Source organism: Lepus europaeus, chromosome 13 (assembly GCF_033115175.1).
Source record: "Lepus europaeus isolate LE1 chromosome 13, mLepTim1.pri, whole genome shotgun sequence".
NCBI classification, from domain to species: domain Eukaryota; kingdom Metazoa; phylum Chordata; class Mammalia; order Lagomorpha; family Leporidae; genus Lepus; species Lepus europaeus.
This window is the reverse complement of record NC_084839.1, coordinates 14698621-14713596: the sequence shown is the minus strand read 5'-3', so window position 1 is coordinate 14713596 and position 14976 is coordinate 14698621. Positions and strand designations below refer to the sequence as shown.

The window sequence follows — 14976 nt, the reverse complement described above, 5'->3', positions numbered from 1 at the left end:
ACTATATTTGAAAAGCAGAATGATATCTATACAGCAATGAACATATTTAACTTATTGGAAATATCCAATGACTGACTTATATTTTCCTTTTAAGTTAAATTTATTGAGAAAAAATCGCCTGTGTGGTAAAGTATGGGGCTCCCATGAAGCAAAGAGAAAAAATTAGCCATTTGACAAGTCAGAGAAAAGTGTGGAGGGGGTTAGAATGCATTCCTCAATGATCCTCTTTAAGGATGATCTAAGGAGTCCTATTACTTCAGAATGGCTTAAGAAATGAAAGAATTACTATTAACACTTTTATAGTACTGTGCAAAGGCATTTCTCTAGTGTTTACATATATTATCTCTTAAAATCCGATAACTACCAAATGAAGCAGGTACTATTACTATCATTCTCATTTTCAGATGAGAAAAACGAGGCACATAGTGTTAAGAAAATTGTCCGAAGTCACACAGACAGGAAGTGGTGGAACTAGGGTTAATACCCAGGCAGTTTGGGATCCAGAATCCATGTTTCCTTCCTCCCCTCCTTCCTATCATCTCCTTCTTTCATTCAATAGGAAATGCAAATGAAAAGGACAATATTCACAAATGTTTGAAATAGTCATTATTCACAAATATTCAAAACAGTTATATGTCTTTCTTCCCACTACTGTAGAAATCTGAAAAAAAAGATCATATCTGATATCTAATGTAGCACTTGGTATATAACAGATGTTCAATAACAATGTTTTGAAGTAAACAAAAAAAACCAACAAAAATGGATGTTTGGGGAATTATTAGTAATTTTGAGTGGTGGTGTGAGTGAAAGAAGATAAGGAGATTATATTTTACATGTCATAGTATTTACTTTAGCATCAGACACGTTTCCTTACATGTAATAGATGTTCAGCAAATAAAAGGAGAGTTTAATCAAATCACCAGATGAGAGTCATATACTTACAAAGTAGATCGAAGACTGTGTTACCAGTAAGTTGTTAGTGATTATTGATTGATAGTGGGTAGTAGCTATACTCTGCCCTAGATTATTATAGAGAAAGCATTTTTTGATATATTGTTTTCTTCTTAAACTGAATCTATCTCTATTATGAAATTTTAAACTATAAGCAAACTCAAAATACTCAATTACTATATTTGTAGATTATAAACTTTGAATTCTCCACTCATAAGTGTATCAAATGAAGAACGGGATGGGAGAGGGAGTAGGAGATGGGATGGTTTGTGGGTGGGAGTGTGGTTATGGGGGAAAGAACCGCTATAATCCAAAAGTTGTACTTTTGAAATTTATATTTATTAAATAAAAGTTTTCTATTAAAAAAAAGAAAATAAGCTAATAGTATTTATTAAAAACATATCCTGGCATCAAATACAGAGATAACCTAATTGTCTAACTTTGACCTTAGCCAAATGACATGTAACAAACTGCCAAGTTCACTACAGCTACAACCCTGTAGTAAGAATAGATTTACATAGTAAGACAGCTGAAGTGTTGAAAGGTAGGATTTGATGCCGTACTGTGCAAATAATTATTTAACAATTGGCTTTCTAGGGAGAAATTTTTAGAAAAAGCTCTAACTTGTAACATTTGCTGGTTTCAGTGAGGTAAATACTTCCATCATAGCCTACTCTGAACTACCCACACGCAGTCACTGAGATGCGTGGTTAAGAAGAGACACTGACAATCAACTTCCTCTGAACCTGTAAGAGCTGCTTCAGCATTCTGGCAGTTTAATATTAATAACTATAAAAGTCGAAAAAATATTATGTACACTGACTTACATGCCCAGCAATCTCCTAAGTATTTTCCATAGTCATACCATGTATGAAATAGATTCTACTTCACAATTCCCACTTATAAGAATATGTGTCTCAGAAAGTTTAAATAATTTCCTAATATCATACATCTGGGAAATATTTGACTATGGATTATAGTTTCAAGCTTAATTTGATTCTGGACCCCACACATCCAACTATTATCCTACACTGATTTTAGAATAGAAAAAATAAATTATGTTCAACATAGTTTTATGTTTCATAAATCTTATATTTAATGTAAATATATTTAATTCCTTAACATTTAAATAAAAGATAGTTGTAGGTCTTTGTAATGTCTAGCTAAATATTTGTTGTATAGATCAAACAAAACAAGGTGACTAATGTCAGCAAAAAGCTGTACAAAAAAAGCACTCTAAGTCATTATATGTTTGCATGATTGGAAAAAGATAGGCACTTACCATCTTAAAATCTTGAAAAGGGTCCAGCATTGTGGCAAACCAGGTTAAGCCTCTACATGTCTGCAATATCAATGCCACATGGGTGCCAGTTAGGTCTTAACTGCTCCACTTCCAATCCAGCTCCCCAATTAGCCGGAACAGCTGGAACTGTGCTGATTCGAAGCCAGGAGCCAGGAGCTTTTTCCAGGTCTCCCACCTGGGTGCAGGGGCCCAAAGACTTGGGCCCTCTTCTACTGCTTACCCAGGCCAAAGCAGAGAGCTGGATCAGAAGTGGAGCAGCCAGATCTTGAACCGGCACCCCTATGGTTTGCCAGCACTTCAGGCCAGGGCGTTAACCCACTAAGCCACAGTGCCAACCCTGTATTGTTAAACCATTAATATTCACAGTCAGGGCATCATGTAGCATTCAGTTAAGCTGTTGCTATTTGGGACATCTGCATCCCATACTGAAGTGCCAGTTGGGGTCTCAGCTCTTCTGCTTCTAGTCCAACTTCTCACTGGTGCATCCTGGGAAGCAGATGATGATGGCTCTGGTGATTGGGTCCTTGACACCCATCTGGAGGACCCAGATGGAGTTCCTGGTTCTCCTGGCTTCAGCCTGATCCAGTGCTGGCTGTTGCTAATGTTTGGGGAGTGAACCAGTGAGTGGAAGATTCTCTCTCTCTCTCTCTCTCTCTCTCTCTGCCTTTCAAGTAGATGAAAATAAACTTTTTAAAAATCCACTAATATTCAGAATCATTTTTTAGCTCTTATGATGATATAGCTTGGCATAGTTTTCATGTTAAATTTATTTTAACATGATTACCTTTGTTTTAGCCCATAAAGCCAAAGTAAAGTAAAATACAAAGCAAAGAAACTTAAAATGCTTCAAAGACACCAATAATCCACTTACATTAGAAATGTGTATAAGCAATAATGCCATTTCATTTTTTCTCATTAACTGAGGTACTTAGTGAGAGGCACTGGTCAGATAAAAATCTCTGTTATGATTAACAGAGGTTAATAGAGGGCACATACAAACAATTCCATATAACACAATGTTTTAAGTGTTCCATAGTTAGAAATAAATTGCTATAGGAACACAGAGAGCAACGCAGGTAATTCTGACCAAGAACTGGGTACGACAGGGAGAAGGTGGAGACATTTTCATAAGCAGATAATTTTCACACAGGACTCTGTAAGGCTGAGCAGGAATTTTTCAGATGGAGAAAGAGGAAGACATTGGGACCATGCATGGAAATAGCAAGAAAATAAACATTCTTGTGTAGGCAATATGGAGCAAATTTTAAATAAAGTGAAGCTGAGAAAGCTAAAGTAGGATCTAGCGAGGATGTGGCCTACCACATGGAGGACTTTGAACATTAGGCATCCCAAAATACTAAGTGAATTTCTGACTTAACTCTAATAGGAGCTTGAGACATAGCTTCAATATGGAGTCTAGCTCACGAACTGGATCATTCTTTCATTCATTCAGGCCTGAAGTATAGTAAGACACCAACCTAAAAGGGATCAAGACAGGAGCTGTTGTTAAAGCTGTTTACTACTATTAAGGGAGAGAAGTGACTCCAAAGGATAGGCAAGTAAAATGATATGGTTAGTGGAGGATTAAGCCTGTGTTTATAAATAAATTGAAAGTATATTGCAAAAATTAAAGGAAAAGAAAAAGGAAAGAAAGGAAGGGGGAAGGGGGAGAAAGGAAGGAGGAAAGGAAGCATGGTTATCTTCATAGAACTTATCTATGAAATGCATGAAATCTGTTCTCTTAATAATAAAATCACATTTAAAAAGCTTATAGAAAGTGAAACAAAAAATCTGACATTTGAAATGGGTTTTAAGTGCAGGTAAGATTTCAGTGAATCGCATTTACATCCTAGTTACTAGTTGAAGATAGACCTTTTTACATTTCTCACATATAACTGGTCTATTTTCACGATAGCATTTAAAAAATCAAGAAAAATGCATTTAAGTTTCTATAGGCATTACTTGAAATGACATTGACTATATTTTTATATAAGTGAACATTAAAGGGCTGGCGCTGTGGTGTAGTAGTAAAGCTGCTGCCATCCCATATGGGTGCTGGTTTGAGTCCTGGCTGCTCTGCTTCCAATCCAGCTCTCTGTTATGGCCTGGGAAAGCAGTAGAAGATGGCCCAAGTCCTTGGGCCCCTATACCTTGCATGGGAAACCTGGAAGAGGCTCCTGGATCCTGACTTCAGATCGGCACAGCTCCGGCCATTGTGGCCAGTTAGGGAGTGAACCAGCGGATCAAAGACTTCTCTCTCTGTGCCTCTCCTCTCTCAGTGTAACTCTGACTTTCAGGGAGACTTTTTTTATGGTCGTCTTTGATTTCAGCATAGAGAAAAACCTGCACATTTCTTTACATCCAATGGTGTCTTAGCCATAGTTCTCAATTAGTGATTGAATTAAATTTAATATTTCTTGGTTTTACTTGAATTTTCTAGTCTTTCAACCATGTATGGTTGTTAATAATGATATGATGGGGATCTAAAAATAGTGTATTCTTAGGAAAATTAGCAAGATGAAGAAATCACCAAACATTAACTACATACTAATTTAGAAATGATAAAAGTGATGGCATTTACTTTACAAATAGAAAACTTGTTCTTGGGTCTGGCTTTGTGGTACAACGGGTTAAGCTGCCACTTGTGATCCCTCATCCCATATGAACCCTAGTTGTTACTCTTTCTCCTTCTTCTTCCTTCTTCTTCTCTCCTTTTTTTTTTTTTTAAAAAAAATTATTGCTTTATTTGAAAGGCAGAGTTAGAGATGCAGGGCAGAGATAGGGGTCTTCCATTCATTGGTTCACTCCCCAAAAGGCTTCAATGGCCGGAGCTGGGCTAATCTGAAGTCAGGAGCCAGGAGCTTCCTCCAGGTCTCCCACACAGGTGCAGGGGCTCAAGGACTTGGGCCATCTTCTACTGTTTTCCCAGGCACATCAGCAGGGAGCTGGATCAGAAGTGGAGCAGCTGGGACTGGAATTGGAACCCATATGGGATGCTGGCATTACAGGCAGCGGTTTCATCCGCTATGCCGTAGCACTGTCCCCTGCTACACTTCTGATCCAGCTCCCTGCTAATATACCCTGGAAAGTTGTGGAAGATGGCCCAAATGTTTGGGCCTCAGTCATCATGTAGGCAACACGGATGAAGTTCCAGGCTCCTGGTTTTGGCCTGGTCCAGCCCTGGAAACTGTGGCCCATTTGGGAGTGAATCAGAGTATGGATGGAAGACCCTTCTCTCTCTGTGTCTCTCCCTCTCTCTCTGTCACTATGTCTTTCAAATAAATAATAAATAAATAAATCTTAAAAAAAACCTTGCTTCTGAAAAACTACTTATTACACTTGTGCACCAATTACATCCACTTTAACCATACAAGTCTGTCCTAATGGGCTGATCACAAGCATAGAACAGATTGCATTACAGTGGAATGTAGTTTTGTGCAAAAACCTGGGATTAAAAAAGCAGTGGAACCTAAAATATGTAGAGGAAGCCCTCCGCACACTCACTGATGTGTAATCTGAATCGCTGCCACATTCTTAGTGTTGATGGAGGGCTATGCTGAATAGCTTTCCACAAATTTAAGCAAACATCTTTCTGGAGAGTTTTACAAACCCCTGTAACAGTGCCTAGAACTGGAGTCACAATGTATCTAAGCAAAGCCATGAGGCTGAACATCTTATTACCTAAGGTAGTATGCTTGTCGTATATTGCCATACATGCTTCCTTGAGTTCTGAAATCAGGATTCCTGCTGTGCATTCTTACAAATTTTCAGAAACAAAAAATACCAGCTCTGAAACAGCCATTCAAGAGAATTGAGGTTTTAAATTACTAATCAATATTTATGTTTATATATATTTGTTTATATATGTTTATGTTTATTTATTTAGTTATTATAATATTTATGTTTATATGTATATAAAGTACTGAATATTTTGAAAATAGTATTCTTCTTTGTAATCCTGGAATAGACAAAAATCAGAGTTGACTGCAAATGATGAAGAAATGATTTTCAAAGCAGAGGGAAAAGAAGACAGAGTATTTAAAAATTTGTTATCAGGTCTGACCCAGAATTATGCTATTTGTGCTTACATTAATCGGAGTCGTTCCAACATGTAATTTTTATCTTTAAGGATTTTGCCCACCATATTCGGGAAGAAACCCTGGCAGTACACAAGAAAATTAACTTTTCGGTCTTTAGCAGTTACCTAGATAACAGTTTCCAAACACATTTCCCTGATGTTCAGATTTCTAAGGACCAGTGCTTCCCCTTCCCCGTCAGAAACAAACACAAAACCCCGAACCGCTCTCTAGGTGGACCTGCGGAGGTGGAAATCTGATTTTAAGAGTCGCCGTGGAGACTAAGAGCTCACAGGGCGGCGGGCATCGCGTTTACAGAACCGCCCTGCTCACCGGACAAGTCACGCCGGACTGCGGAGAAGCGCTTCTGAGGAGAACGGAATTGTAGAATTTTTAAACTGAAACGTTTCCGTTCACAAATGGAGATTCTGACACCTCCCCGCCCTCTCCCATAACCACGCAAGTGGAAGACCGTTGGACCGGCGGCAGCAGCGGCATTCGAAATATCGCTAAAAACAGACGGTGTAACGGCTCCCGTGATTCTAGGCTCCGACGGGCGCGCGGGTTCGGTGGTTGGGAGGGGGCGAGGCGCGGAGAGAGGGGCGGGGCCGGGTGGAGGAAGGGCGGGTTCGGGGCGGGGCATTCCTTAAATCAGAGCCCGGGCCCAGGATTGCAGGGGCGTGTCCGGGGTGTGTCCGAGGCGGCAACGGGGGCGGGGCGAATCCGCCTCGCTCCTGATAAAATCCTGGAACCTGCCTGGAACCTCCGACAGATCGCTACGCTTCGCCGTCATGTCGTTCGCGCACCGCACGCCGCGGCCCGCCCCGCTCAGGCGGCCTGCCAATCTTTCACCGCCTCTTGAAGACGCCTGTTTTCAACCACCCAGCCGCAAGCGGCTCCGTCTGGAGGAGGCGGGTGGTGTCCCTGAGGCGGGGTGGCGGCTGCCATGGGTGCCTCGCTTGTCTGAGGTGGAGAAAGCCTGGGAGTTGTCGCCCAGACCCTTCAAGGCGCTCCTCTTTTTAACGAATGCCATTTTTGACGACGCCACAGATTCTCGTGTGGAGAAAGCCGTCAACGAGAAGCAGCTAGGTCGTCAGGGATGCCCACGCGGCGAGTTTCCCATGGACAGCTGTGGGCAGGCTCTCCCCTCAGGAAGTTCAGGCTGTGGGCTGGGGGCTCCAGGAGGGGTCGAGTCAGGACCCTCCGGCACAGAGCGGGTGGGAGAGCGCCTCAGGGTCAAAGCCCAAGCAGAAATCGGCCACCTTGTGCCCCGCGCACAACTTGAGGCGGGAAAACGGCATTTAGTCCAAGAGGGAGACGATGTCCCGAGAGGCAAGGGTTACAGAAGGCAGGCAGAAAATCCCTTTTTGGATGTTACCTTTTTCAGGGAAACTAAATCATCGTCTCAAGAAATTAGGAACAGATGTAATGTTGACAGTGTTATGTCATCAAATATAAAAGAAAATAACGTTTCATCATCTATACTAAAAATATCAAAATCCCCAAACCAGCCCAGCTTGGAAATTGCTAAACCAAGTTATTTTAGAGATCGTAGCACAATGAGAATCCCTAATTTTCCATCTGATTTAAATAGCAAAATGTCCTTTATCTATTTAAAGGAAATAGCAGAGAAAAAGAATGACAAATCTGAGGCATATGTTAGGGATTTCACAAACATTTACTGGTCCCAAAATAGACCTGCTGTTAAGAAGCAAAAGTTACAAGATGATGCAAAAAGTGTGGATATGAAAAAAATTTTTTCTGAGTGTTATGAAAGTAATCACCAGTCACTCAGCAACCAAAATAATTTTGAAAGAAAAAAAGATTTGATCGGCTTAAACTACTATAATCACAGTAGTACCAAGTGTGATGTAAGACACTGTAAAAAGAATTTCACTATAATACTAGAAAATGCTAATTGGGAAGAAGCAAAAACACACCTGGGTAGTTACTTCCTTAGCAACTTGGAAGTAACTCAAAGCTGGGACTGTATCACTAGACATATTTTGAAAGTAAATGGGAAAAATTTAGAGATTATAAATAATCATAGGATTAAGTGTGAAAATATGAAAAGATCTAGAGAAAAATTTAATTTACTACAATTATTTAAAATGAGTCTGTTAAGCAAGGAAGGGTATCACAATACGATAGTCATGAATGTGTTTGAAAAACAAGCAAAGCCTTTCATGATAAGAATACTGGGTAGCCAGAAAACTTTACTAAAAGCTCTTTGGTTATATTGTAAAGGAGAAAATAATATGCTAGAGTTGAGATGTTGTACTATACAGAAATACTTTCATGTAAGCCACATTTTTCGAAGTGTTATTACAGAAATTCTTAATTTTCATAAAAATATTTCAGGAAATCAAAAAGATAATAGAATTTTGACCTGGTATAACATTTTGAAGTACAAAAAGCAAGCTGTTGTTCAAAATCTAATAACCAGGAACACGAATGCCGTTATAAAGAGGAGCATTTTAAACATATACTTACAAACCATTTTTGAACTTTTAAGAATCACTATGAAAGCCAGTAGAACTTCTTTGGTTAATAACTTCGACTATTTAACAAGACTTGAAAATGACCCTGAATTAGAAAAGGGATGCCTTCTCAAATGCAAACCGTATTTGAATTATCTCAAAATTATGATAGTGGAAAGGCATACTGTATATCCAATAAAGATTTTAACTTTTTCAAGACAATTAGAAGAGGTTAGGAAACCTACCATAAAGAAAAGAAAGTTATTTACAACTGAACAAGCTATTGATAGGTCTAAGGAAAAAAACAGTAATTCTTTTAGCACAGCTAATAATATGTGTTTTCCAATTTTTGAAATGTATGAAAAAAATCCTCTAAAGGACTTTGATGACATGAAAGGGATTTCTTTGGCAAAAGAGATTAGTTATAAGAACATAAATGTGGCAAATTTGGCTCCCTGTAGTTCTAGTACAGTTACAACACATATAAAGTCTGATTCACAATATATACAGAACAACCATGGGTGTGTAAGTGAAAAATATTATGACATAAATATGCACAACCAAGTGTTAGACAGTGAAAGAAAATGGAAACAAAAAGAGATCAATATGTTTAGTTCTAAGTGCATATTTGAAGATTTCTTCAATGTTAGACGATGGGCTGTACCAGCAAGGCACAGCTCAATGCAAAGTGCGGAGACGAATGATGTGAATGCAAATCAGGTGCTAAATTTTGGGAAATTGCTAAGTGAAAAAGAAGGAAAAAATTATGACTCAGTTTTAGAAGAGGAAGTAAAAGTCAGAGTACAAGGTTTAACAAACAGTTTCCAAGTTCATAAAGATGTTAATATAGAAAAAGAAGGAAAAGATAGTAGCTTTCCAATTGATAGCATGCTCTCTATGCAGACAGTTTTATTAATGGGTACAAAAGTAGATGTAGAAAAAATGAAACCTGTTCAAAATAATACAATTGACAGAAATGAATATGATAATATTTTGGAAGAAAGTGAGTTAACTACAAATCATTTTCATCTGAAAAACAACTCCACATTATGTATGAATCATCAGTTTGAAACTGATTCCAGTGAAGCGAACAAAGAATGTTTTCAGAACTTAACTGCTAAGTGTTTGTCAACAGAATCTCTGACAATGGTAAAAGATTTTGAGATGAAGAGTAAATTCGATTTGGTTCTTGAAGAACTTCATATGTTTCATGAAATTAGTAAGGAAAATGAAGTTCTAAGCCATGTTGAAACAAACAGTGAACAAGAAAATTACTTTGGAGAAAGTACTGGTGTTGAGGAGGTAAAAATGGAGATGGAAAAAGATTTGAAAACAGTGGCAGTCAAGAAAACATGCACATCTTCGCTCTGTGATACCATAGCAGGGCCTAAAGTGTATAAAAGACACCAAAATTTATTTAAATGGAAAATGATACCTTCTAACACAGAACAGGAAGCTCCTCATGGGTGTTGGTATCCAAGAACATCAGAGGAAGGATCTCTTTCTTCTACTTCTGAGGAAGGTATGACGTTCATTTTGAAATGTTCTTTTCTTCATGATAAAAGATCATTGCTTTTATTCCTATGTAGTTCAAATATATATAATTTTGGCAAAGAATAAGACAATGTATCAAACTGCTATTTTAGTTTTTACTTTTTAAAGACTTATTTATTTGAAAGGCAGAGTTACACACAAGGAGAGACAGAGAAAGAGAGAGATCTTCCATCTACTGGTTCGCTCCACAAATGGCCTCAATGGCCCAGGCTGTGCCAGGCTGAAGCCAGGAGCCAGGAACCAGGAGCTTCTTTGGGATCTTCCACGTGGGTGCAGGGATCCAAGCCCTTGGGCCATCTTCCACCGCTTTCCCAGGTGCATTAACAGGGAGATGGATGGAAGTGGAGCAGCCAGGACTAACCGGTGCCCATATGGGATGCTGGTGCCCCAGATGGTGGCTTTTCCCATCTGGCCACAATGCTGGCCTCCAAGTTATTTTTCAAAGGGAAGATTGATGAGTCTTACTTCATTTCTCTAGGTATTAGGAGCTAAATGAAAAAACATTTCTGAAAAAAATTTGTTAATAGTGTTAATATTTTTATATGAAGGCTACTTTTGCTATAACAGCTACATTTTTATTTTCAGGTTGTGAAAAACCTTTACGTACCTTTTCCCCTGGTGAATGTAAAGAGGAAAAATTGAATTGCTTATCAAGTGAAGGTAAGATTTAAAGTTATTTTCTAGAGTGTCATTTATTTTTTAAAGATTTATTTATTTATTTGAGAGGCAGAGTTAGGGAGAGACGGAGAGACACAGAGAGAGGTCTTCCATCCACTGGTTCATTCCCCAAATGGCTGCAATGGCTGGAGCTGGGTGGATCCAAAGCCAGGATCCTGGAGCTTCTTCCAAGTCTCCCATGCAGGTGCAGGGGCCCAAGCACTTGGGCCACCTTTCACTGCTTTTCCAGGCCATAGCAGAGAACTGGATCAGAAGTGGAGCAGCCAGGACTTAAACTGGCACCCACATGGGATGCTGGAGCTACAGGCAGAGGCTTAGCCTATTACACCACAGCACTGACCCCTAGATCTTCTAAGATCATATATCATTTGTTTTTTTTTTTTTTTTGCACGATGAAAATATAGATACTTAGGTTATAAGAAAAACATTTTATTACTTTTAAAAATGTATATTTATTTGAAAGGCAGAGAGAAAAGATCTTCCATCTGCTAGTTTACTCTTCAAATGCCTGCAGCAGTTGAGGTGGAGCCAGTCCAAAGTTGGAAGACTAGAACTCCAGTGTCTCACATAGAGGAGTGGCTGGGCCCTAAGTACTTGAGCCATCACCTGCTGCTTCCTAGGTGTTCATTAGCAGGAACCTGGATTGGGAGTGGAGGCTAGACTTGAACTCAGGCACTCAGTTATGGGATGTGGCATCTTAAACAAGGTGTTTTAACCACAATACAATCTCAAAGTTTTAATACTTTTAAAAAAACAATGGCTTCATATGAATGCACCTGGGAGGAAACAAGTGATGATCATGTAGCTGGGTCCTTGGCTACCCACGTGGGAGCACTGATTTAATTGCTGGCTCTTGGCTTTGGCATAGCCTAGCTCTGGCTGTTGCTGTCGTGGGTATTTGGGGAGTGAACCTACAAATGGAGGATCTCTCCCACTTCTCGTTCCCCTTCCCCTCCCCCCCCCCTTCTTTCTCTTCTCAGTCTGTTTTTCAAGTAGATGAAAATAAATAAACATTAAGAATAGAAATGCTTTTTTTCATAAGTTACAGTGATTTGTTGTCAAATATGAAAAATAATGTGTGAGGTCAATCAGAAATTATTTAACATGATGCTAGGATGATTGTCTTGAATTCATTTTCAAAGTGTGTAGAAGTTGAATGATCTTTCTAAGGTTTACTTGAATCCATAATATGAGGGATTAGGTTGGGAGTACTAGGACATGAGGTTTAATAGGAACAGATTTAATGCTTTGCCCGAATGGAGTGGGTATTTGCTTACACAGTTTGGTTTTATACCTGTTATAAAGATCTTAATTTTTCTGAAATGTTGTGATACCTACAAGCCTGTCATTATGATGCCTCCTAGTGTTTCTACTACTGATGTCTTCAGTGTGTCCTCTTTCTCTTTGTCTCTCTCTTCTATCTCAGTGGTATAGAGACGCAAGAATTTGAAATTATTCTGAGCATATGTCAGAGCAGCCAACCAGTTCACCAGATATTTTATATCATTTAGATGAGTGCTTGTTCTATTCTAAATTTAATACATATGTAAATTGCCTGAATGTTTAAAGGATTTTTTTTCAACTGTGAGATAGATCCTAAACAAGCCCTTAGAAGATACAGATACTGCTGGTCTCTAGACCACACTTTGAGTTGCAGGGATTTAGAAAACAATTGAGATAGTATAATTTTTAAAAGGGCATTAATAAATTTCATTTTTTAAACACTGGCTTTTATAAAATGAACAATTTCTGATAATATATTTGCATGTTTATAGTTGTTAAACTATCTAAAATAAACTTGTGTATAACAATAACAAAAGGATCATAATGTACTCAATAAAAACATAGGGAATCCAAGGACTTGAAGGAATATAGCCTTACAACTATAACTTAATGACTGTTTAAGGACATTTGCTTTGCCAAGGACCTGCTGTTAAAGCAATTGGTTCAGTGATTTCCCATCCATTGCTAAATTACAGAAATATATATCATATTTGAAATAAGAGGAAAACTATTTTAAAAAATTAATCAAATAGATTATTAATCATAGCTTTGTTTTGAAACAGTAATGTTACAATGGAAAGTACTGCAATTATCTTCTTTCACCAAATCCAGCATATCATATATCATCCAAAAATTTGTCTTATTTGAATGATCCCTTTTTGTTGAAAAGTTAAAAAAAATCTAGTGATTGAATGGTAATTTTTCCTCTCACTTTTTATAATTATTTTATTTTTACTTGTTTTATTTATAATTATTTTTTGATTATAAATTAAAATGTTGAATGTAAATTGTAATGTCTAATCAACTATCATAAATTAATCAGTAGCTAATTTTGTGTTATTTTTCATCTTCCAACTTATATGTAGTTTAATTTTGTATTCTGTTTCATTAATGCTTATGTAAATATTCATATTGATTCTGTTTGGCTCAACCTAGAAATCATGGAGATTACCTTTAGTCAAATTTTACATTGGGCTTATTACATTGTTTTGAGTATAAAGTGATATTATATTAAAGTTATATGGATTCACTAAAGCCTGATATTATAAAATTTATATACATGTCCCACAATTTGTTTAAAAAATATTGTGACAGTTTTAGAAGTGTTGTTGTGTTTCATTATCAAAAGTAATACAATGCCTACCTTGTTAACTGAGTTAGTAATGGATGGGACATCCATGAAACACTTTGGTACTCTTTACAAGTGATATCATATGTTGTTAAATTTCAAAATAAGAGCACTCTACTGATGCATAACAATACACTTGGGATCTATCATTGACAATAATATTTATTAGAAATCAAACTAGTCATTAACAATATGGCACAGTTCTTTAGCTTCTATTAGAAAAATGACGTTGTGTTTAAAGCTACTACAGCAAGATGGCTTTAAAATTTATTTAGTTTTTGTTGATGTTGTTAAGTCAGACTAACTGGAAAGCTGATTTATTCATTTGCTATTTTATATTGGGCAAGTTACTTAATTTTCCATGCTTAGATTTCTGTATTTTAAAACTAGGGAAAAAGTAAACAAAATAATACATTTGGCCGGCGCCGTGGCTTAACAGGCTGATCCTCTGCCTTGCAGCGCTGGCACACCAGGTTCTAGTCCCGGTCGGGGCACCGGATTCTATCCCGGTTGCCCCTCTTCCAGGCCAGCTCTCTACTATGGCCCGGGAAGGCAGTGGAGGATGGCCCAAGTCCTTGGCCCCTGCACCCGCATGGGAGACCAGGAGAAGCACCTGGCTCCTGGCTTCGGATCAGCGAGATGCGCTGGCCGTAGCGGCCATTGGAGGGTGAACCAACGGCAAGGAGGAAGACCTTTCTCTCTGTCTCTCTCTCTCTCACTATCCACTTTGCCTGTCAAAAAAAAAATAATAATAATACATTTAAAGTGTTAATGATGATGCCTGGTTCACAAGTAATAAATGTTCAGTAAATACTTAATAAATACTGCTAATGAAATGATTAGAAGTCAGTAAAGATTAAGCATGACATTATTGATAACGTTTACTCCTTTGTTTAACTTTTATTGTCTTATATTTTTAGGTAGTCATTTTTCACAAGGCCTTTCAAGAGTACAACCTCTTATGACATGCAGCCGACCGATCAGGATTGGTTTGTCAAGAAAAGCCAAGCCAAAACAACTTCATCCCTATCTGAAATAGATGTTAAGAGAACTTAAGAGAAGATTTTAGACTCCTATATTTTAAAAACATGTACAACATCTGAAATGTTTTATTTATTTCTTTGGGTATATACTTTTTCCATCTTGGAGTTTTTGAGTTTTCTTTATTCTAAAATGTGGAGTGTTTATTTTTTTGTGTGTATGATTATCTTGTTACACTTAAAAGTTGCAAATACAGTTTTTTAAAAAAGATTTATTTATTTATTTGAAAGTCAGAGTTACACAGAGAGAGGAGAGGCAGAG

The 14976-nt window shown here is 37.9% G+C and overlaps 1 protein-coding gene across 1 annotated transcript; it reads left to right on the top strand.

The window, feature by feature from the left end:
- The first annotated feature begins 7121 nt into the window (after window positions 1–7121).
- Window positions 7122–14713, top strand: RAD51AP2 (RAD51 associated protein 2). The gene is made up of 3 exons (XM_062208814.1): window positions 7122–10332; window positions 10950–11024; window positions 14595–14713. Exons 1-3 carry the CDS (start codon window positions 7122–7124, stop codon window positions 14711–14713), a joined length of 3405 nt encoding a protein of 1134 aa, XP_062064798.1.
- Window positions 14714–14976: the final 263 nt, after the last annotated feature.